At 37.2% G+C, this 26157-nt stretch overlaps 1 protein-coding gene across 1 annotated transcript; it reads left to right on the top strand.

Moving 5' to 3' along the window:
- The first annotated feature begins 229 nt into the window (after nucleotides 1–229).
- Nucleotides 230–19075, top strand: LOC139728891 (E3 SUMO-protein ligase ZBED1-like). Its single transcript, XM_071639825.1, has 5 exons — nucleotides 230–505; nucleotides 3544–3906; nucleotides 6684–7226; nucleotides 11196–11984; nucleotides 16461–19075. The coding sequence occupies exons 1-4, from the start codon at nucleotides 323–325 to the stop codon at nucleotides 11982–11984; spliced, it is 1878 nt and encodes a 625-aa protein (XP_071495926.1). The 5' UTR covers nucleotides 230–322; the 3' UTR covers nucleotides 16461–19075.
- Nucleotides 19076–26157: the final 7082 nt, after the last annotated feature.

Consider the following 26157-nt stretch of genomic DNA (forward strand, 5'->3'; position numbering starts at 1 on the left):
AATTGCATATACTATGAACAGAACTAAGATATATTCGAAAATCTTGTAATTTACAACAGACTAATACACATTGCCATTATGTTTTTTAAAACGTTCAGAGACGAAGCGGTTTGTTCGTACCGATACTGTCCTAGCGTGTTTCGTGCTCTCATGAACTTTGAGCTTGTGGCGTGCCCGTATGCAAATCGACTGATGATCTGCGTCTCTATCCGATAGGATCGTACTACCGTGAGGACTCGACTCATCGGTAAATTTGATCGATATATCTACCGAAGATACCAGTTGTATACAGTTTCTGTAAGCCACTGAAATTTCCTGGAAAATGTCAAAAACACCAGGGAAAAAGTATGGATCCAATAGGTCTCAAGTTTGGCAGTATATCGTGTGCGATACTGATACAAAAATTGCGCGCTGCACACTGTGCAACAAAACTATGAAGTATACAGGCGGCACCACGAATTTACGCTACCATCTGACGGCTGCGCACCAAATGGCCGAATTTGAGGTAGCTATCGATGGATCGACATATCGAGTAAAATTTACTTTGATGGAAATCGGAGGTTTTCATGTATCGAATGCATGTTCCATGATGTTGTGTTGATATGTTAGCTAGAGTAGGCCTACAGTTCAACAAAGCTTTTCCGCCGCTAGACATAAAACTTATCAGTATAATTCTGCAATTTCATCAGCTTAACTGCTCATGAAGATGGTTCGGTCATCACACGTCACACTTGCTGTTATTGCCTTATTAGACCTCTAAAACATTATCATGCTTGGAGTGTCAATCGGTAACACTACGACAACACGTACAGCGACAGTTTTATAATTGCCTTCATACACTCTCCTAATGCTACACTGCTACAGAAGTCACACGGCGTCTGGTCGCTATAGAGAATAGTGTTAAGTCCTGTAACAATAAGAACAAACTAAAGTCATTGGACTCTATGCAGCCTGGGAATAAATTATTGGTTAAATGTCTCATAGCTTATTCCAAATAAGTGACAACAAAGGGCTTTGCCTTTAGATTTTCCATCCCAGCGTTCTCTGTAAATACCCCCCCCCCCCGTAGCATTGCCGTTTTGTGCATTGTGTGAGTCTTTTCGACTATCTGTAACATTAGTGTAGAATTGGAAGAAATGAAGCAGTTTTTCAAGCAACTTTTTCTCGAGCATGCGTTACTCGTATTTGATGCATAGGTCTCATTTGAATGAAAAAATATGAATATATTGGATATGATTATGAACTTAGTTTTTTTTTTAAATGTTAAAAGTGCAATTTTCATTCAAAGTCACCATTTATGCGTGCAAATGAAAATTTGGTACCACCACTGTCCATTGTTCTCAGTCATGCATGAATTATGAGCACTGAGTTGTGCAACAAATGAAAGAAGAGAATTAACTTATAGGTACATCTCGTGAAGAAAATTTACGATTTTGATCGGTTTAATTTTTGCTGGGACATGCTGTAAAATGCTTGCCAGGTTTGTGTGTACACATATGCATTAATCAATGACATGTTAAAGGACAAGTCCACCTTCATACATTAGGATTGAGAGAATGCAGCAATATTTTGATAGTAGAACACATCAGTGAAAGTTTGAGGAAAATCGGACAATCCGTTCAAAAGTTATGAATATTTTGAGTATCTGCGCAGTCACTGCTGGATGAGAAGACTAATTCAGTGTATGATGTCACATGCGTACAACTATATATTGAAAATAAAAAGATAATTTTACAAAACTTTACTTTTTGAATAAGGTGCACATTTCTTCGACTTGCTACTGACGTATGTTAAGGGTAATATTCCCCCGCCTTCTGAAAGAGAGAGTACCAAGTCGAGTGTTTAATGCGAGAAAAATGGAAATATGTTGAATTTTCTTTATTCTTTCTTTATATCGTTGTACTCATGTGACATCACAAGCTTACTTAGTCTTTTCATCCAGCCATGACTGAGCAGAAACTTCAAAACTTCAAACTTAAAGGACAAGTTCACCTTCATAAACATAAGGATTGAGAAAATGCAACAATATTAGTAGAACACATCAGCGAAAGTTTGAGGAAAATTGGACAATCGATGCAAAAGTTATTACCAGGTAATTTTTTTAATTTTTGTGTTGGAACCGCTGGATGAGGAGACTACTACAGCTTGTGAGTCATATGCGTACAACAGTATAAAGAAAATGTAAAAGAAAATTCAACATATTTTCACCTTTTTCGCATAATAAAAGACCACTTGACTTGCCTCTTTCTAAAGGCAGGGGGAATGATATTACCCATAACATTTGTCGGTAACGAGTCAGGGGAATGTGTACTTTTTTCAAAAGATGGAATTTTGTGAAATTCTCTTTATATTTTCCTTATATTGTTGTACGCATGTGACATCTAAGTTATTCCTACACTGCAGTAGTCTTCTCATCCAGCGAGTACTGCACAAAAACTTCAAAAATTCATAACTTTTGAACGGATTGTCTGATTTTCCTCAAACTTTCAATGATGTGTTCTACTAATATTGCTACATTCTCTCAATCCTTATGTTTATGAAGGTGAACTTGTCCTTTAATAACTTTTGAATGGATTGTCCGATTTTCCTCAAACTCTCACTGATGTGTTCTACTAATATTGCTGCATTCACTCAACCCACATGTCTATGAAGGTGAACTTGTCCTTTAAAGTGTATTTTCACAGAAAGGGGAATGGGAAAAAAAAGGGGGAACACCCTCACTCTTTTTTTCTTTTTTTTTCTTTTTTGTTTAGAGGGGTAGCCACCCCAGAATGTGTGTGCCCATGATTAGAGCCCAGCTTGTACCATCATAATACTGTAAAACCAGAAATATTTGCTGCATTACTACACATTAGATTTTCGTGAATTAGAACCATTTCGTGGTATGAAATTTTCGTGAATTGCCATTGGGATTCAATGCATTACATGGGTGTATGCAAGGGGGGGTCGGGAGGGTCGTACGACCCCCCCCCCCAAATTTTCAAAAGGTCCACTTTTTGTAAAAGACATTTTTGTTTTTTTTTAGGGCTCTTTACTCTATATACAACAGGAAAAAAAAGTGACCAGGTGGTGTTCCAGCAAATTGTCAAAAACCTTGTAAATTTTGTAACTTACTTTTAATATGCCATACCTTATTTCTAAGCCGCACTGCCATGCCGAAAAAGTCACTTTTGTATGCACCAAATGGCCCCATTTTAAGATGTGAAATTCAAAAACTCCCTACCGTGGGAGGGGGGACACCCCCCTCCGACACCCTCCCCCCGCTCGGTCGCTCCGCTCCCTCGCAAAGGTAAAGGTCCAGAAATTTTGATTACGACCCCCCCAGAAAAAATCCTGGATACACCCCTGCATTATAGTGTAGACAAGGAGTTTCATGTGTATTTTGATTTCATGAATCTTGGTTCCACACAAAATTTTTGGATATTTTGTGCATGTGAAATTTTCTGGCATTACAGTAGGCCTATGTTTTCCATGACTTAAATTTGAAAAGTTTGGCATTTAATTTGCTTTTTGTACATGTATCCTCTCGTGTTAAATGTATAGGTTGTAGGGCCATCAGCCAGAGTGTACAAAGAAGGTGGAGAATGGAAGACTGGAAAGAGGAAGGTAAAATCCCCCAGCAGCAACTTCAGACTGAGCATTGGAAGTTCATCACCCCACACAGCATCTCGCTCCTCACGAGGTCTTGCAAGCCCATCCATGGTGAAGCCCACCATCTGTGGGCCAGAGAGGGCCCAGTTCATCACTGGACAGGTGGTGATGTTGTTGGCAAGGAGTTTGTTTCCTGTCAGCATGTTGGAGGATGAGGGTTTTGTGCGCTTCCTGCAGGTCCTGGAGCCTGGTTATTTGTCACCATCAAGATCCCTTGTGCAAACCATGCTGATGGGAAAGTACGAAGAGGCCCAGGTAATGTGACAGTGCCTTTACATTGTAAAAGATAAACACCTCGCGCAGGATATGCTTTATATAACTTTCGTTACCCGGAACATAAGACTGAGAGTATAGTCAGTGATAATGCTGCATATTGCATGCACATGCGTTTACGGGGCTGCCAACATTGGAAGCTATAGTTGAGAGTGAGACTCCCATAGGCCAATGCTATAATTTAGGAGTCAAAATGAGTGAGATCAATAGAAATGCATGCAAATAAAATAAAGCTTTAGAGTGAGAAAGGACCAAAATGAGTGAGTCTCACTCTCAGTGAGTGAGAGTTGGCAGCCCTTGGGAGGTACATATGTACCGGTACCGGTACCATGATAGGCATATTGTGATGGTCATATTCATGATGTATATTATGGTGTCATATTCAACATTTATTACTACTGGACCACATGAGATCCAATTCTTACTCTCAATTCTAGCTTGAAAAAGTACCCAGATGTCAAATTGTGCTCTAGCTATGCTACAGTGTATGTTCAGTGGGATAGACACGGCTTTTTTACTTCTGGTAGCAAAAGGAAAAAAGTTGTGCCTCACCCTACACTACACATGCACATATAGCAGCAGGACCTTTCATGTGATGGGACCATCTCTGGTACGTGGTGCCGTACCTTTTGTTATCCAGAATCTAGTTTGTCATCTTTCCAGTGCAGTCTCTGAGCAGTCTATTCACACTCAATACTCAGATCAAGAAAGACATCAGTGCATGATATTTGTGGAAGGCACTTCCAATAGGTGTGTATATGATTCGGCACGCCGTACACCGGGGTACCGTTGTAACCCGGGGTACCGCGTTGTATAGCGCCATCTCATGCCCATTATTTATAATGCGTATCCGAATTCAGATACGCCGATTCTGAATTCGGATACGGCAAAATCGTCGCAATGAACTACGGTACAGCGTAGCACCATAGGTGTTTTTCGAAGTACACTTGCATGCATTAATTGATGCATAATCACAAATAAGAAAACATTTTTGCGCATAATAATACTAAAAAATACTTTGACACATTTTTTGGTAAGCCAGGGTACAGCGCTGAAAAAAAAAAAAAAAATTCAACAAAATGGCGAATTTTCATTTGGTACCCTAGGGTACGTACCAAATATTGCATCATATATACTGTATGACTATATAAGCCTTCACTCAAGTTCAGATCAACTGCACTGCTGTCATTAGTGGCTACTATCTATTGCTTTCTCACCACTCTTTCTTTTTTCCATGATACTGTAACAGTCAAAATATCCACGCATTTCGTGCTATCTCAGAAACTACATGTAGAGCGAAAATAGATGGATGACATTTGAATGTATGTGCTTGTTATCCACAGAATGAAAATTTAGTGCAAAACTAATGTTGCCCTGCAGAGTGCGAAGAATCGCTGGAGTGAAAATTTCCACTTTCACAGTAGACCCCTTGTATTAGTATTTGCAGCATCACCAACAAACTCATAGATGTCTGGACACAATGCAGCTTTAGTGTCTTCATCATACCCAAAGTGTGTGCATAAGACCTACAATGTCTGGGTGTGTGAATATTTACACATGAAGAATTTCATCGCAAACGTGATATCCATGATGGCCCATCAGAGAAAGTTACATTTAAAGCGCCTGAAATTTGAAGAAAATAATGTGAAGATCTGTGATATTTTTATCATCAATTCTGAATAAAGGGAGACAATGAAATGGGACAGTGATGATGTCCCAGCTTACCCGGTACGCTCAAAAATTCAAAATGGCGGCTAATATCACAATTGAGCTATTTTGCAAAATCTTTTAATGCAAATTATTGGAACTCAGATGGCCTATGTATAGTGTGGTAAGTGCCTGCTAAAGTGTACAAGGAATTCAGAAAGCATTTCACACTGCTTGCAAAAATACTAATGTAGGTATTAAAAAAAAATGTCCGATAAAATGATTTAAAATTATAAACATTCCACTTGAGTTGTTGCAGAGCTGTTGCCATGTGCTTGTACTCTGACGCCAAAAGTCTAATACCAACGGTAGGTGATAGACTTGAAAGCTGATTAGTTCAATTTGACTTTTTGAGATAAGAGAGGTTTCCCACTTTTCCCGCGTCCCAGTTCACCCCACTCTCCCCTATACTTGAATATCTTTACATTTCAAAGATCATACCAGGTAAATGAAGATGGGATGCATAGGCCTACTGTTGTGTATCCTTGTTGCAAGATGCATTTATTATGAGAACTACATGTATGATATTGCATTTTTTGTAGGATCAACATCAGCACATATTTGGGTATTGCATAAATTCTTGGCCGAAAGAAAACAAAAACAACTCAAGAAAAAAAAAAAATCCCCAAAACAACAACCCAGCATCAGTTAAGTACAGAAAAGTAATCAGAAACTTTACAGGCCTAAGAGTGTACATCTCAGATACACCGGGATGTACTTGGATGTGTGTCAGCATTTGTGCAGTATAGGTTGTATATTGTACAACATGTGTGTTAGCTTCTAAGTGTTACATAAATATACGTGTATGCTTGAGGATGTGTCAGTGTGTGTTATCAGTCACACTTGATGTGAGAGTAGCAATGTGAGAGCCACAATTATTGGGAGTACATTGTACTAGTATCCAGGTTGAGTGAAATTAAGCATGGTACAAAATATGGTTGGAATGATAATTTATTTTACTCTTTTTATTTAGTATTTTTTTAAAATTTATTCAATGTACACCATGTTGGCTGCATTAATGAGTCATCATAAATTATTTATTCCTCTCTTAGGAAAAATTGAAGATATGCCTCAGTAAGGATGCCAAAAACTTCGGTCTCATGTTTGATGTGTGGTCTGGCAGCGACAGGGGCACGTATCTGACTGTCACTATTCACTACCTGACCAGCCTCTGGACACGCGAGTCCTGGGTCCTTGGCACAGACCGTGTCTCCACTCGGCCTTCCTGCAGCGAACTCAGTATGTGTATCCGCAGCCTCCTCAGTCAGTACCAGCTTTCTCTGGAGAGCATCACAGCTATCGTCAACCGCCAGGGGATGCTAAAAGGAGCACAGGTGGGGAAGGTGGGAAGCACTCTACTTTGTGACAGCATGAGCTGCGCAGCAGAGAAATTAGAGCAGTGTGTCCAGAGTGGCCTGCAAATAGCTAGAGTGAAGGAAGTGGTGGATGGTACGTCCAAGATGGTATGTTACTTTCTGCAGAATGAGGATGCAAAAGAGCTGCTGGAGAAAGTGAAGCAGGCATGTAAGCTCACCGGGGAGCTGGAAGATAATTTGAAGGGGTCTTGGCTGGCTACAGGGGACATGCTAATCAAGGTGAGCCTTTTGATTTGTATTGAGCAGAGTCTAGCTTAACCCGAACTTACCTGGGCTATTTTGTGAGCTTAAAGTCCTTGGGGGGAGGGGGGGCATGATGGCCCCCCTTATGATCTCAGCCGCGATTCGCACGTTTGTTACAAAAATTGGCACACACGTCACTCATGGCGCAATCTATAGGGCTGTGTTGTTAAATTTCAATAAATCGCTTCATTTTATTTGAATTAATTATATATTAAGATTTATGCATGAAATTAGAATTTGGCTGGAAATCATTAAATAAAGCCCCCAAACTTCAAAATTTTTTGCTTGAGGATTTTTTGGTGAATTCTGATTTAATTTAGGTAAAAAAATTTGATATCAATTGTAATTTCTTATGTATTGTATTGTTTTTATAATTTATGTATTTCTTTGTTTTTTCTTACTTTTTAAATTTTTTTTTTCAATGGGAATCAGTGGCAACACTATTTCAATCATAAGAAACATAACATTAATTGTTTTTAATCACTAAAAGTAAAAATGATACAATTACAAATTTCAGATAGAAACCTGATTTGCATTGGTTTTATGCACAAAATCACGTTTTTGAGCAATTTTCAGTCTGACATGCACTTACATAATGTTGCGTAACTTCGAAATCGCGTACCCAGATGTCGCAAATTTGGTCTTAAAAGTTGCGCAAGGCTTCAAGATAAATTGTCATGAATCGCCATGTGGATGCTTTCTCGCGTTGCGGAGATGTCGCGCGAAGTGTTGAGGGGGGGCATACCCGGTAAGTTAGGGTTAATCTATGACATCCAAGGCTTCCACTTAAGAGAGACTGTTGTTGTAGTTTCAAACAATGCATTACTATAGTAACAGCTTTTCACTAAAAAGCATACAAAAATATTTTGGATTCAGCTTACTCCCTCAGTCTTTTAGCATTTAGCATGAATTTTGGTCCATGTGACCGCTATGGTACGTACGGTAGATGTGCAAACTTAAAGGGAACGCAAACCCAAAGAGCAATGTGGATTGAGTGAAAGCAGCAAAATTAGTACACTGTGAAAGTTTGAGAAAATCTGGCAATCGATGCAAAAGTTATGAATTTATAAAGTTTTGGTGTTGGAACTGCTGGATGAGGAGACTACTAGAGGTTATGACACTGTATGAGTATACAGTATAAAGAAAATATAAAGAAAATTCCACAAAAATTAAGAAAATTAAAAATTCCATCAATTTGATACTGACATAAAAAAGGGTAGCAATTATTCCCCCTTCTTTCTGAAAGCGGTTAGTCAAGTGCTCTTTCATAATGCTAGAAAAGTGCATTTTGTTGAATTTTCTTTGTATTTTCTTTGTAGCGTTGTCCACTCATACGTCATAACCTCTAGTAGTCTCCTCATCCAGCGGTTCCAACACCAAAACTGCAAAAATTCATAACTTTTGCATCGATTATCCGGTTTTCCTCAAACTTTCACTGATGTGTTCTACTAATGTTGCTGCTTTCACTCAATCCACATTGCTCTTTGGGTTTGTGTTCCCTTTAATTTTTCGTCATTGTTGAACAATGCGTTGCCATAGTAACAGTGCATGTTTTGAATGAAAAAATCATACAAAAGTACTGTGGATTTTAATAGCTAACTCCCTGATTCTTTGAGCATTTGACTTGAAATTTGGCACATGTGACAGCTCTATGACCTAGATGTGCAAAATTTATCTTTCATTATTTTTGAAAAATGTGTTGCCATGGTCGCAGCATATTTTGAATGAAAGCCATACAATGATATCTTGAATTCAGCCAACTCCCTCAGTTTTTGAGCATTTGACTTGAAATTTGGCACATGTGATGGCTGTGATATATGGTTGTGTAAACTTCATTTTTTGTTAATTTGTCAAACATTGTGTTGCCATGGTAACATTCTAAAATGAAAATCAGAGAAAATGCAGATTTATAAATCTTATGTTTTGAACACTTGACTTGAGATATAACACATGTGACTATCAGTGATCAGAATATGCATTTATTCAATGTTGAACAATACAGTGGCATGGTAACAATATTTTTTTCCAACAATTTTGAATTGAAAGGTATTTATTGAATAACATCCCTTGCAGCCCGGAGGCTGAATTGCGGACATCTTACAAGGATCAGCATGAATACATTCAAATATACAAACATACATTAAAAAATATCTATTGCACAATAGAGTTAACCTTTACCATTAACAAAACAAAGAAACAAATAATATAATTACAATTATTAACACCTCTGTTCTTATTTTCATAGATAATCTCTATTGTTTATAAATACAAATAACCTTACTAAAAATCAACTTTCTTTTCATCTACATGTACTCATCCTCTTCTTCACCTACATGTACCCTCCTTCAACCTCTTCTTATTCCTTGAAATTATCATTATCATAATCACACATATTTTTCATCGTAACAATTAAACTACCATTTACTCTCTATTACAAAACATCAATCAATATTACATTCATCAAAAATATACTATTACAATGTATTAATACAAAACACTGAATTCATATCAATAAAATCACTCAAAATACAAAACTTCATATTTCATATGACACAGAACAGAAAAAACATAATATGGCAATTTAACTGATCTAGAAAGTCTGCTTAAAAAAAAAGACTGAAAAATTCTGGCAGGTGAGAAAAAATTGAGATATAATCAATTCAGAAATAGGTTAATAAATGAAGGGCCAATAATCAAACACATCTTTACAAAGAAAAAAAAAAACAACCTTAACAATGGTGAATCAACATGCTGTTTTCAGCACAGTTGAGTGTTTTATCGAAGAGAGACAGTTTCGGCGTGCCTGCAAAGGGCTGAATTTGAATCATAAAACACAGATTGCGTGGGCGTTATAACTTTCAGTAAAACATTGATTATATTCATCTCTGTCAAAAAGATAAAAAAAATCATAGTCGTGTTTAAACACTTAAAAAACTAAACTTTCAGGCCTTACACATACAGTAACAAAAATCAGTTGATATCTCATTTTCATTGATAATCTCTATTGTTTAAACAAATTACCTTACTAAAAACAACTTCTTTTTCATCTACTCATCTTCTTCATCTTTTCTTCCCCCCTCCTTATAAAATTTACCATCCTCTTCTTCACTTTCCCTCCTTCAACCTCTTCTTATTCCCTGAAATTATCATTATCATAATCACACATATTTTTTGATCATAATTAAACTACCATTTACTCTCTATTGCAAAACATAAATCAATATTCAGGTATTACATTCATCAAAAAATATACTATTATACAAAACACTGGATTCATATCAATAACGTTGTTCAAATCACAAAACTTCATATTTCACATGACACAGAACAGAGGAACATGATATGGCAATCAAACTGAGATCAGGAAGTCTGCTTAAGACTCAAAAATTCTGGCAGGTGAAACAAAAAATTGAGGATAGAATCAGAAATATATGAATGAATGAAAGACCAATAATCAAACACATCATTACAAAGAGAAAAAATAGAAACAAAAACAAAAACAAAAAGCATACGAAGTAATTGCTAGTTAAGCTAACTTCTTCAGTGTTAGGTGGGGACATTAATCATATTGAGTGATAGTTCTAGTCTCTCCATGCCTCCGAAATGGTCAAGGTGTGATCTTCATGAAACTTTGCTCATATGCATGTACTGCCTGACAATGATTTTCTTGGGAATTTTTGAGTGATGGGGTCAAATGTCATTGGTCAAAGGTCAGGTTAAAGTGCTGAACTTCTATCATTCTCTCAATTCTTTCATTTTTTTTCCAATTATGTGAATCTGTCATCTCACGTTGTCAAGACATACTCCAGACCTGTTGGGAGAACCATGCAATATGATGGAGGCATACTGGTCACCATAGCAAAATTTATAGTTTTCTTGTTGAAAGTTTCATGAGGGTATTTGTCACAATTTTATTCTTTCTTTTGTTATCATCTTGCTCACCAGGCTGTTGCTCTACGTGATGCCATAGAAAGTGTCAAAGTAGGGGATGAAAAGAATCAGCTGCTCTACATAAGTGATGAGCAGTGGGAGACTGCCACTCAACTAGTCCAGTCCATCCAGATCCTCAAGGCTGCCTTGACAGTCCTCAGTGACACTAAGAGTGGCTCTGTATCATGCCTCCTCCCAGTGGTGCACAGCATGCTGCAACACTGTGAAGGTCGGGAGGATGATGGCTCAGTGGTTAGCGAGTTCCTCAGTGTCATTGCCAAAGAGGTCCGTGAAAAATGGGACCTTAATGCTATCATGCCTTCTTCGGTGACCATGTTGTCTGCTCTGCTGGATCCACGCTTCAAGCAGCTCAAGTTCATTGCAGATGAGGATAAGTTGGATGTTATTGATGCCTTGAAACAGCTGGTGACTGCAAACACAAATCACAGTGCAGAGGCCACTGTTGACCAGCAGCAGACTAGTGTATCACCATTCCTTTGTCTGTTTGGGGAAGATGAATTCAACAGCAAGCCAGAGAGTGCCGATGCAGAGGTGGCAACTTACCTGTCGTATCCACCCCTGTCACGAGACATGTGCCCATTGGACTGGTGGCGAATGAACCAAAGCAAGTTCCCAGAGTTGGCTAAGATTGCACGCTGCTACCTGGCTGTACCAGCCATAGCACAGTCCTGGGCAGACATTCAGGCAGGGACGTCCCGTGTCGACATGAAAAGGGCACTGCTTGAACCTGAGACAGCTGGACCTCTAATTTTCCTCAACAAAAACTGGTCAATCCTCTCCTAGGTATGCATTCTGCATTTGTTGCCTAGGCTCTCACACTTGCATGCAATATCTGTGATTAAATGTTGAAGCATTTCCACAAATTGCACAGTGTAGGAACTTGAAAAGAATAATTACTTGGATATCAGCTGATCCATTGAATAAGAACATGATATGCATAGTTGAATGGGAGCATATGTTTTAGTCAGTAGTTTGAGAGCCAAGTGTTGATATACCCAGTTAATACTATTCGCTCTATCATACTTTACAGTCATTCTTTGTAGATTGTTCATTTATTCTTTAATATCGAACTGCATTTACAGAAGGCTTTCTTGTTCTGGCACTTGAGCATTACCCCATCAAGTTGTGGATCTTGCAGTTGAAATGCTTTTGATTGATTTGCAATAGACAGAAGACTGAAACATACACTGTATATGGATACATTTTGTATATATATGACCGAAATAGGACTGTCAACGAAAAAGAAATTGTCATTTGATGTTTTGATATACCTTGTGAATTTCCAACACTGCTTAGTGAAAATTACAAATAGAAATATAATAGCAAACCATGGAAATATGTTTTTTGAGTCTTGATGGAATGATAAGCATTATTCAGTTTGGTATTACAGAATTTCCAAGTCTTTGTTGTTTATGTCCGAAATATCCTATACCCATTTCCCCAGTGTTCCACCTAGAAGTCCAATACAACACCATGTTCAAGTTACACTACATAGCTTTGTGAAAAAGGCAGGGAGATGAAAAGGAGGTTTTTTTTTATTTTCATTTTTTTAAATACCCATACTTGGATCTGCCTCAGCGCAGTATTTTCCCCAGCAATCAAATGAGTCACACTCACATGTGTAGATCGGTTGCAGTTCGTTATTCCGAAGGTTTTTTAGTCCGAAGGTTCGTTATTCCGAAGATTCGTTATTAGGAAGGTTCGTTAATCTGAAAATGTGATAAGGTTTGTTATTCCGAAGGTTCATTAATCTGAAAATGAAATAAGGTTCGTTATTCCGAAGGCTCGTTACGGACCCTATTTCATTGTCGGATCAACGAACCTTCGGAATAACGAACCCTATTTCATTTTCGGATTAACGAACCTTCGGAATAACGAACCCTATTTCATTTTCGGATAAACGAGCCCTCGGAATAGCGAACTCTATTTCATTTTCGGATTACCGAACCTTCGGAATAACGCCACAAATGTTCGGATTAACGAACCCTTTTTCCTTTTCAGATTAACGAACCTCTAGGTATAGGGAATTTGTGTGTTTCGGATTAGGGCAAGTCCAAGATAATGTCCCCTCAGATGCTCAAAATTCATCTTGATTTAATCAAAAAGTTATTAATATCATGTTGTAGCCAAAGAGTTAAATCATATACTCCCAGCAAAGAAAATATTGAATTATGCAAATTTATGCAAGAAATATGGCCTTGATTTGCATAAATCAAAAACAAACCTTACGTATGGGACAAATTATAAATATTCATCTAAAATCAGTAGAATTTGTCCTTGACCTAGTTCCTTTATGGACATGACCCCTGTATGAGCTAGTATAATCTGCAATTGGTAAGACAAGGTCAGCACATTAATTATGCAAATTATGCACTTTCCCAGAACATAGTGTCCCATACGTAAGGATTTGAGTATGTTTTTTAAAGTTTTTTCTGAAGATTTCTAACATTGACCAATCATACTTTAGGAAGTTCTAATTTATTCATTTCAACTCCAGATTAGCAAAACTAAATGTGGAAATTTAATTAGTCCTTCATCTTATAACTAATTAAAGTTTGCTTACGTATGGGACAAATGCCTTACGTATGGGACATTACATGCAAAGTGAATGGGAAAACTGCCTTTTGACATGGATGCTATATGTCCTTACATTTGTTTGGTTAATGGTTATCTTTGCACCTACTCTGATGGATATTTCTATATATCTGCCTCTCCTACTCAGTTGACCTCAGGGAGTGTGTAAGAACAACATTATGGAGTCATTCTATGATTAAGAAAGGAAAATAAAGAATATTCATTTATACTTGCATTTTCTTATTTTCATTACAGGCTGTGCAGCTGGTCTTAAATTGACATTCCCCGTTAACATTGATATTGGACATTTTCTTAATTCAGTTATCATTTTTTACTTTACCTCTCTACAAAATGACTTTGTCCAAGGAATGGGATTCTCTGAGTGTCATTTTAGGTGCAGTACACTGTTCAGCATGTTCTACAGGTTGTACAGCCTCAAAAGGGAAATCAAAACAATTGTGCTTATAGCGCTCATCAATGACAGCATTATAGATCTTACTGAAAAGAAAAATCACTTAGTAGTGTAAGGTGACAGCAGGTAACTTTGTCATTTCAAACTAGAGTTGATAGCAAAGGAAAAACCCTATGAGAACACTTTTTATTTTGATATGATTGTTAATATTTCAACTGCTCACCCTCGGAATATGTCATGACTTATCGAGGTCACGAACATGATTTCTGAATATCCTGTAAAATGAAGACCATAGTTTACATTTGCCATAACCCACAATATCAATACTGGTTCTGTGGTTGGAGTGCTAAAAACACAAATTACACAAACAAATAGGGAATTCAATATTCTTTTCTATTTTGTGTTTGAAGAGACAGATGTGCTCTGAGACACCTTCATCAACTCATACTTACTTTGTACCCCACATCTACACAATTATCAATATACATTGCAATCTGGTAGTGTATGATCAAATGAGGTTATTAGAATTTATTCAGAATTGTAAGATGCAGATCAGTGAATTACTTAAGTGTTTCAAATGTAGATTTGAATGTGCAAATGATAATCTTTCCTGTATCACTACACAAGCATACGTGATGTACAAAGTAACACAAATTTTGTCGTCTTTGGTTTCATAGACATGAAGCCAAGCAATTTGAAAAAAAAAAGCCAGCATACATTCTTCTATCTCCTTAAAATCTAAAACTTTCATTAAAATTTGATTGATTTTGCAGTTCAGCTAAAATTCACATGGCAAAACATGATGATTACAGAGCAAAATGAAGTACTGGTACTCTTGTTGTTGTTGTGTTTTGTGTTTTTCAAACAATTATAAAGCTTTATAAAAACTTAGACAACTTGCAAAGTAAGCCTAGAGCTACTGAAAGTACCCACTTCAAACTGTATTTGCAAATTACATTGTACATGATATTTGATTCTAAAGCTGAAATTATCAAGACTACAAATTAGTTATTGTACATGTACATGTATGCTATATCAAGGTCGCAAGCTAGAATTCGCTCATTTTTTTTTCATTTGATAAAAAGGTATTGACTAGAGTGTTACAAGTGGGCTAGAAATAGAGTGTCAGTATATAGATCTGTATGTGTAGACATCATGAGGACAGTGTTAATGCATGACGGAATCCAAACTAAGACATTTAATTGTAAATTGGTAATTACTAAATTATTTGTTTTATTTTAGTTTTTGCTAGGTACCTGAACCGGGAAAGTACCCACTTAGAAGTCTATTTCATTTGTTACATGTTGTAGCATGATTTGTGGAACTGAATATGACACTATGGGGAAATTTAAAGTCATTCCCATGAATGCATTTGTGCACTAAAGACAAATGTCCCATACGTAAGTTGAGCCATGTCCCATACGTAAGGTGTACTTTCGTTAATTAAACCAACTTCATGAAAATATGCTTTATTCTTTTGCAGTGAAACTTTGCTGAAAGATACTTCAGTATTGTACCTTTCTTCACTGCTAAACAGAACTTGATCAGTAAGGTACTTTCAGAGAATTTTTAGTTCAAACTTTATTTTGAAAAATCCAGTTTTTCTCTGGTCCCATACGTAAGTTGCCATATTTTTCTTAATAAAATAATCAAACCAAGGTCAAATGACATCAAACTTAAACACAATATTCTTCTCAGGGATACCAGTCCTCCTGATGATAAACAATAAAATCCAAGTGCTCCTTCATTACTTTTCAGAGGTTTGAAATATCTGAATGTCCCATACGTAAGGTGCGCGATATCTTGGACTTGCCCATTAACGAACCTTCGGAATAACGAACTTTCGGAATAATGAACAGCACCCTGTAGATCACCAGTAGTACTGGTCAATGTTGGCGGCTATGAAGACAGTGAAAAAAATCTCAGAAAAAGGACCTGCCGTTTTATCTGAAAGTCTTTAATGTGTTTTGAAACTTCCGTAAGTGTTTCATGATTGGCATAGCAAGACAGCTGGATGTGAGAAATTTTGCTGAATTGAAACAAAGAAAAAAAATGTGAAACTATAACACAGTTTTCACAGTTTGATCTTCTATTTGGAAATGCATGGTCAAGTTAAAAGAACAAAACTGTCCCTTGGCGGAGGTACATTTGTAATCGCCTAATTAACAATGATAGAAATAACCTAATGCTTGTGTAAAAGACAGCCTGTTGAGCAGACACTTCTTTTAATTTTTTTTCAATTCCTCTTCTCCCTGTCACTCCTCTTCTTTCAGCTCCTTTGCATGATGGACAACGAAATTAAAAAATCACTTTGCAGCAAAAGGAGAACAACATGCCAGGGACATAGTTATCCCTGAATGTTACAGCGAAATGTTACAGCGAAATGAACAATTAAAAAAAAAAAAGATTAATGACAGTAGGTACTGGACACTTGACAACTTGTGCTTGTGGAAATTTCCACAAAAGCCAAGTGTCTGGCAGGCAAAGGAATGTGAGTATGCATTCCTTCAACCCCACCAGGTTGTACACCACATGCAAATTTCATAGGAACAATGCTGAATGTCTGGTACATCATACAAGAGTGAGGCAAAGATTTTTTGGATCATTGCAAATGTCATGATTCCATTTTTCTTTCTTTTGGCCAAAAGACAAACATCAGGCAGTGAATTGATGGTGTGCTGGTATCATAAATGTTAACCAGTACAATAATTTTTCTTTATCCAGATATCCAGATAGGTGCTTGTAATGTAAATTTCCCATGCATAGTATCTAAATTTTAGGGAAATGGCTTCTAAAATAAGCGCAGATTGCATCACTGAGCATCTCGAACCCCAGAGCTTCTAGGACCCTTAAGAGGGCCCTGGAACCCGGCCAAAAAGACTTTGCACCCATGATGTGGGCTGTGCGCATGTCTTCTTTTCCCCTTTCTTCCAGAAATATTCTGACCTCTGATTCTGAAATGTTGGCAAGTCTGATATAGTCTGAGAGAGTGCATGGAACATGAACTTGTGATATTTGGGTGAGAGCTAGACCCACTAGGTCACTTGAATCCATTAAAGCTACATTGAACATGGTGTCAAACTGCTTGATATTATGACAGTACAATTTGGGTTGCCAACAATACCTTGACAGGTGTTTAATGTAAGAACAACAACAAATGGAGATGGTGAAGAATCCCTGTTATGTTGTACTGGTACCATATTGATCATCTTGAAGTGAAAGCTATATTACTTTGTTTTTGTTGAATGTATGTCATGGTGTGATAAAGATTGAAGATATGTTAAAGATGATAAGTATGACTCTTGAGCAATATTGTATTCAATGATGTGTCATTGTAGTGCAACAGTTGTACAGAGTGTGAACGCCACTCCGTAAGTCCTTGTTTTTTTACCTTCTTTACTTTAACTAGAAACAGAATGTGTGTTCTATCATGAGGGCTATATTTTGGCAATGGGTTTTCAGGAGAAATGTTTTTTTTTTTTTGTTAGGATAGTTTCTATTGTGTATTGTATTCCTGATTACTTTTTGACAGGCCATTCCTTGGGATCATGAAATCACCATGTAGAGCTCTGTGTTATTCTAATCATTGCAATACTGGCTGTTTGGTCGTTTTGTGCTTTTCTGTGTCAGTTGAAATTTTGATTATAAAGCTAGTTGGTTTGAGCAGTATTGACATGTGTTTTATTTGAATTTTCCTATGTCATTAGAGCACCAAGAAGTTGTATACATATGTACATGTAGTGCTGGAAACCAAAGTTCTCACTCTTAATTCATGCAGCCAATGCAGATGGCCTATCCACAAAAACAAATCAGAACTTCAACATCAACAACAAAACCCCACTCAGAATGAAAGTTCATTGTAATTGCCCATAAGATGTTCAATAACTGATATAGTAAATCTGTCCCTTCTCCAGGAAAGGGTAAGACTGTTTTTAACAACTTTTAGACTCATCAACCATCAAGTATATGAAGTGATATGATATACATTGTATTGCTTTGCTGCATCACAACTCATGTGAAATGGCAGTGACTACCCTATACAACTTGTAATACAAGCTGTTTTCCAAACTTTATTTATTCATTTTTTTTTTTGAAAGCTGAATGGACTTGTTAATTTTTCTTAGTGCCTTAGTATTGCTGTAATGTTGTACATATGTGGGTTTTTGTTACCTTGGTACTACATAATTCTCATTCATGGTGAAGTTTCTTTCATTTTAATGGAAGGTCCCCAAATCATGCCTCAAAAAGCAAAAAGTGGAGAGACTTTAATATCGTCACTTGGGGCGACAAGACCTCATATCTACAAAATGTCAAATGTTCAGGAGAGCCAAAAAAACATGGTGGCCAAAGCACTATAGTGAATGGGACAACCTTTCCTTTGACATGCCTTGGTGGCTTCATATTTGGAGTAAGACAGTTGGGATTTGGACAGGACATCACTTAACCCATTATTCGACGATTAATCAAAAAAAGTTATTTTCACCAAAATTTCAGATACAGTACAAGGTCTTGTCACCCCAGCGACGCTATGCACTTGTACTTATTTTTTTTTTAGCTCACCTACATTGTACGAGTAAGCTGTAGGCTCAAGTGAGCTATTCGGTTATTCATTGTGCAGTGTCCGTTGTGCGTCATGCATGAATTTTTTACATTTATCTACTTCTTGAAAACCCAGGATAGATTTTCACCAAACCTGGCAGGTGGCATCCCAATGGGGATAAGATCTCAGTTTGTTCAAATTGGCACCAAGTCCCCTATGGAGGCTGTGGGGAGCCTACTAAGGACTTGAAAAAAAATCTTTAGCACCACAAGTGATAGAGCTAAATTAGTATTATGAATAATAAAATGCATTGGTGACAGTAGTTTCAAGTGTGTTCATGGCGGATCTGGGGGTTATAAACCCCCAAATTAAGGAATCTCCAACCTGAAGTGATAAGCTACACTGTAAGTTAGTGCTATGAGTACAAACAGGTAGGTAGATTTGTGACTATAGTTTCAAGTTTGTGTGTGGTGGTGGTGGTGGGGGGGGGGGGGGGGGGGGGTGAGGGTAATTGTGGCCAATTCTCACATTTTCTTCTTTGTTTAAAGACAGTTGGTCAGGTATTTACCAAACTTGGCAGGGGTGTCGCAAGAGTGATATCTAGAACATGTACAAGCATGTATCTGAGCAAATTATGTGTCCATCATATTTTTAATCTGATATTGTACATCAAAATCAAAGTGTAAGCCAGGCATGTAGGAGTCTTAAAATTCATTAAAATACAGGTACAGGTTCAATGTGCATTCAGGCCCTGGTAAATTGCTATGAGGAGATCACAGTAGACCGTGCAAAGATTCTGGGCCAAAGAATTGGCACTTGAGTACAATTTAGCACTATGTTTGTTTCAAAGTATGTTCTGCAATGAAAGTCTTACTTTTCTTTCAACAGGCAAGTGTGAAATTGAGGCTTACATTATATGTGACATAGAACCTTACTGAATCCAGCCTTTTCAGTTGAACATTAATGTAGGTGGATTAGCCAGTGTGTACTAATTGATACAAACTTTTAGTTTTATGTATAGTTCAGCAAAAGGAAATGCAGTACACAAACGTATTTACATGTAGCCAACCACTTAACTTCCAATGCTTGGTTCCTGTGCCCACCCCCCCCCCCCCCCAGATTTAAGACTTCATTGCATGCACTTGATATTTCATGATTGGATGCTTTTAATGACCTGAATTTTGCAACTGATTTTCAAGACATTTAAAACTAGGCAACATGAGAATGGCGGTTTAGTGTGCAAATAATCTTTACATTTTATGATTTCCTGATTTACAAATGAGAACAAAATATCTAAGTACATTGTAAGTCATTTTGTTTGTGTATTTCTTATGAATGCTGTAAAGTCTCTGAAATATGAGGTGGAGGTTGATCATTTTAAAAATTTTGAATACTTGCATTAATGTCCACAGTCCTCTCAAACCTTGTTTGCTGGTTTGTACATGTACAATTGGTTCTTTTTTTTTTTTTACTTATTTCAATTACTTGTTGAACATTGATGCATTGGATGTGACATTAAACATTGGTTTCATGCGACATGTTTACAAATAAATGTTCTCTCTTGTCATTTGTGAGATGTGTTATATTTCTTGATGGTAAATATTACTTTCTTCACTATCATAGTTCTGTATAATGCACCAGTGAAAAAGGGAAGGTAAGGACCATCGGGATTCATGTTAGATGTGATTGTAATTTGTAATCTCAGTTCACATTGCAGGGTATATGGGTACTAGCAGTAATTTCTAAGAGGAAATCATCATTCTAATTGGTCTGCTCATATGTCAAAGAAATAATTAACTAGAAAAGTACTCGGAGAGCACAGACCTCCGCCAAGCCAGTAACTCATTTCTACCCTGGCGCATGCAATCATAATTCCCAAAATAGAAGCCTTTTGTTAGATCATTGCACAGCGCCTTGCCTAAGCAGAGCACGCTTCAGCGTGCGTATAAAACCTCAGAGAAGTTCGTTGACCTTACATGCCAAAAGATGAAAAATCCTTCAAAAATCCATAAAATTTCCAGGATCACTACCAAAATCGAATGAGGTGTTCCTTCTGTCAATATTGACTTTTCATGCAAGTTTCATTTTAATCCATATTTAACTTTTTGAGTTATTTTGCAAACAGACAAACCAATGCCAATGATCACTTAACCTCCTCCCTTGGCGGAGGTAACAGGTGTCTCAATAGCAAATGCAGGCCCACCAAATCAACCAGGTGCTGAAATTAAATAACCAGTGAGTGACAAAGTAAGTACAGATGTATAATTCTGTAGATGTTGAACATCCACACGTCTTTGTAAACACATAAAGGGGAAAAAAAGGCGGGGAAAAGTGACATCTCAAGCTGTGTAGAAACAAGGACAGTAAATTTGTGAAAAGTGAGCATTGTGTGGTGTTTTAAATTGAACTCGTCTTGATAGAAAAGCTCAGCAAGCATTCACTTTGAAATCATACTTTGCACACAAATACAATGTATTGTTCAGTGTGTATATATTTCCAGCAATGTTTAACTTGTAAAACGAATGCACAAAGCACTACTAATAACAAACCAAATAGAACCATTTCTGTATGTGACATTAAGAAAAAAAAAAATTGATAATGTCCTTAAAAAAATGATTCATGTACAGAATGTATTATTACTGATCCACACTGTATTTCAATATGCAAAGCATCTTGCCTGACTTAAACTGTGTGAACATAGGGCATATTATACCAGGGTGGCCCCCAAATTGAAATTAGAGCATGTGTGCAAGCTCTGAATGTGAGAACACATATTGTGGAAATTGTATGTGCATGGAGCACACATCATGAGCATGTAGCGCGCAATATTTTGCAACTTATTTCTTGTTGCGCTGCGTACATTTGATGTTCTCTCCTATGTTTTCACACAAATTATCTAAGTAGTTTGATTTTTCTCAAGTTTTGCATGTGTTTCTACATGTTTGAATACATACTATTTTCAGCATGTTACCAATTCTCGAGGATGTTGCATAGCATGTTGCTGGCTTTTTGGGGATGTTGCACAAGAATTCGAGCATGTTGCAGCGACGTGTAGAAACCCCTCATTGAACACTTTTAGGCCTATGCAGCAGCAACATAACAACTATCTTTATAACAACGGTTAAGTACAGTACCACAGCAATTATGTAATGGCATATACAGCTGTACTTTATACAATGGTAAATGTATTGAAAAACACATTTTTTTTACCTTACCCAATCTTCATATTAAATTTTGAACTTTGAATTTATTCTTGTTCACGTAAGTAAACAGTGGCCTACATGTAATAGTTAGTGAGCATTTCAGATGACCTCTGTTGGGAAGAAATGTGGACTTAGATATGTACAGCTTTTTGCAGATTTGTTTTATTAATACAGAGAGTGCAAGACAGGGATTGCTACTGGAGGTACAGTATGCAGATGATATGGTTCTGATGAGACAGTGGAGGGATTGAGGAAGATATTTTTAAGGGTGCTGTTCGTTATTCCGAAGGTTCGCTATTCCGAAGGTTCGTTTTTCCGAAGGGTCGTTAATCCAAAACGCACAAATTCCCTATATCTAGAGGTTCGTTAATCCGAAAATGAAAAAGAGTTCGTTAATCCGAATATTTGTGGTGTTATTCCGAAGGTTCGTTATTCCGAAGATTTGTTAATCCGAAAATGAAATTCGGAACAATGAACATTCGGAATAACAAATCTTCGGACTAAAGAGCCTTCAGAATAACAAGCTGTAACCGTTTTTAAAGCGGGAGGTGGCATTAATTTTGACCACAAAAGACTGAAGGTAAATCTCAAGAAGACAAAAGTGATGGTCGAGTGGACTGACAGGAGAATTGTCGGCCAGTAAGGTACAAGTGTAAATCCATGTGGTGTATGCAGGAAGAGGGTTATGGCAAATTCAGTGTTGTGTACTAAATATGGGAAAAGGATTTGTACCAGATATATGAAAATGAAGAGATGACGTGAAAATTGTCTGATGACGTGACCCCAAGACTGGCGAGAGATTTTGTTTGTGGAAGATGCGAGAAGAGAGAGACGGTGTGATGACGTGCAAACAGTGAGTGGGTTTGGCTATTTGGGGGATAGGGTGAAAGCAAGTGGTGGGTGTGAAGCAGCCGTGAAAGCAAGAGCAAGGCTTGGCTGAGCAAAGTTCAGGGAATGTAGAGAAATTATAGTGGGAAAAAGTTCTTGAATATGAAAGGAAGGGTTTATCAGAGTTGTGTGAGATCTGCAATGATGGGAGTGAGACATGGTGTTTGAGGGGAAAGCAAAATAGCGATTCTGAGGAGGACAGAGACACCTATGATGAGAGCAATGTGTGGTGTGAAACTAACAGATAAAAAGAAGACGGAGGATATGATGGGAGGTGCGTACAGCTGTAGGTTGAAAGACGCAGTGGAACAGCTGGCAAGGGCAAATGTCCTTGCAATGGCATGGGCAGAGCTGCCAAGTCTCTGTGACTCTGCAGGAGTCTCCCTGAAAATGTCAAAATCTGTTCATGTCTGAATAAGACAATATTAAAATCTCCCTGATTTGGGAATTATTTTCGCCCATTGAAATGCATGTAACACACAGATATCTCCTTGATTTGGATGTGGGAATGTTGGCAGACCTGCGTGGGCATCAGTTAAGGAAGTATGAGGATGATATGCTGAGGAAAGTACTTGAATTTCAAGTGAATGAGCCATGAAAGGGAGGGTGACGAAAGAAAATGTGGAAGAAACAGGTGGAGGGAGAACTCTGGAGGGTTGACTCAAGAAAAGATGCCCCAAATCAGGAGAGATGGTGAGAAGGTGTGAGAGCAGTGAGGTAATTTTGGCCACCCCTGATTGGGAACAGACCTGGATAAAAAAAAATAAAAAAAATGGTGTGATGATGATGATGACGATGTAGTCTTGTGCACACACCAAACAAATATTTAAAATACTGTACTGTATTCTTATTGTTTTATAGTAAAGTAATATGTATTTCCCATTTTATTTCACATAGTGCATTTAATTCTTCTTTTAATTTTCCTTTCTTTGTTGTTGTAGGTTTTCTGTTTTGTAATGATATTAGTCGGATCATGTAATATTTCTTTATCATAGATTAAACAGGTATTAGGACAAATTAGCAGCATTCACATTTGTGCCATCACTAGTTAAGTACCAGAAGTGGCTAACTCTATTACAAAGATGTAAATATATATTATGTTGATGGAGGTCCTCTTGCCCAAATGTTTGAAAGGCATGTTATCCTTGAGGAATTACAACATCCCTTATACACCATGAAAACATTAACAAAACAGTGACTTAAAGTAAGTTTTCATATAAAGTTAAAGGTGCATGGTCCCGGTGTTTAAGTCAAATGCGTACGCGGGCGCACGGCGCAAGTTTCCTATAGAGACCTACGCTATCGACTCCTCTTTAGCGCTTACGCTTTGGCCCACTTCCCCGAGTCCGAAGAAGTCCGATCCACTGTAGTCAGTGGTCCGATCACAGTTCGGCTCATGATTCGGCTGAGGGGGATGACAGCTTTAGCAAACTTCTTTTGTGATGTCATAATAACAAGCACATATGCACGCACCCTGGCATTACTACAGACTGTGCGATGTGCAGAGAAGACAACGAAGGCAACGTTACTTAGCAACACCTACGCACTTTGCTCTTGATGACAGCTCAACTTCGGTAATCTTCGTATCAATGCTAACGGTGATCGGCAGTATCATCAACAGTGCCCTCTACACTACCGGGACTATGCCCCTTTAAATGACATTGGGGTGGAGGGAGTAGGCAAAGGAATCAGGCCATATAAAATCTGTGCAAGGCGAATGAGTCATATTCTGAGTTAAGAGGTGTATTTCACTATCCACTGAAACCAGGATACTGAAATTACACTGTAGTAAACATAGCTTTACTGATGAAGGGTACATGATGTTCCAACTCATCCTTTTTCTTCTTATAATGAGTCATTTGCCTGACATTTTTCTGGGTAGGTGTTAACTGTTGACTCTATACAAGAATAATCCATGTAAAGGCTTTCCTAGTCCCTATGTTCTCTCCGTGACCCTTGCTTCTTGTGAAAGAATACCTTGGAAAAAAAAAGAAGAATCTGAACCAAGAAGAAATATGTATGAAATTACCAAAGGACTGAGCGGTCATACAGTATGATATTGCTCCAAATTATTTGTGTTCAGGAGGCCCAAACTGCATGGTATAACCCTATTTAACCAACATTTTTCATGATAATTGTTTTGGTTTTTTTTTGCGCTGGTATTTCATAACTTTTTTCTTTGACACATTGTGCACAGTTTGAGACCCTATTTAGAAAATACAGGATACGATTGCCAAGATATAACACATTTTCATGACCAATGTCATCACAAATCTATGGCAGTTTCCTGTTACTTTTGTGTGTACCGGTAGGCCTATGATATATTGTTTTTTTTTTTTTTCAGATAACATCCCTGTTGGTTATCAACTACAGTAAAGCAAGTAATAATCGTGGCATGAAATTTATGCGAATTGGATCCGATGGCCCTTTTCGCTGCATGAAATTTTCGCATATTGCTACTGACATTGAATGCATATATAGTATAGTAGACAAGAACTTTCATATATGCATTTTAATTTGGCAAATCTTGGTTCACAAAAAAAAAAAGGTTTTACAGTATTCTAGATAAAAGAAACAATTGAAAAAAGTAGAAAGACAAAGAAATATATAAATTAAAAGAAAGATACATTGAACATTCATTTTTTTCATGTATATTGATGAATAATTCTACGTACAAAGAATATTCAGACAAAAAATTAGCCCATTTGAAGCTTTATTTAGTGAGTTTGAGCTTACAGCGTGATGCACAAAAATATTCACGTTTTAGCATAATGATAAATTTGGGAAAACAACTGTTCTGTGAAAAAGTAATAATTTGTTCTACGAGATTACATAATCAGCAACGTGGGTAATCATGATCCTATGACTTTCTTATTTTATGTCACCTGTTCATAAATTTATACCATTGTTTGATTTCATTGTAGATCTATTAGAGTCAACAAGGAATATATATCACACAAACAGAATGGTGAAAGTTTCATTAAATCAAACATTTTGTAGATATCTATGCTTTTAAGATACGGACACCAACAACCTCACAGATGAAAATTTGATGAAGTGATGATGTTATTGCATCATGATTCTTCCACTGGTTTTAATTCAGAAAAGAGAAAAATCACTAAAAGGATGTATTGTTATACTGTCTTTTATTTATTTTCCATCACATACAGGGTGGAAGGCCCTTTCAGAGTGGAGTATCTCACAAGTACATGTTCATCACAAATATTTGCATATGTGGCAAAATTTAGGTTTTGTCAGGGTTTGTGAAAAATTGCAATCAACTTTGCAAACAGTTCTTCAAGTTGCAAAGAAATTGTGGACATTTTCAAAATTTCTTTG

Source organism: Diadema antillarum, unplaced genomic scaffold, assembly GCF_040938485.1.
Source record: "Diadema antillarum isolate AM-2024a unplaced genomic scaffold, OU_Dant_1.0 seq00000205_RagTag, whole genome shotgun sequence".
Taxonomy (NCBI): Eukaryota; Metazoa; Echinodermata; class Echinoidea; order Diadematoida; family Diadematidae; genus Diadema; species Diadema antillarum.

Coding starts and splice junctions, on each gene's coding strand:
- LOC139728891 (XM_071639825.1), top strand. CDS start 323: ATGTCAAAAACACCAGGGAAAAAGTATGGATCCAATAGGTCTCAAGTT. Junction 3,907..6,683: donor GAAAGTACGAAGAGGCCCAG/GTAATGTGACAG, acceptor TTCCTCTCTTAG/GAAAAATTGAAGATATGCCT. Junction 7,227..11,195: donor CAGGGGACATGCTAATCAAG/GTGAGCCTTTTG, acceptor CTTGCTCACCAG/GCTGTTGCTCTACGTGATGC.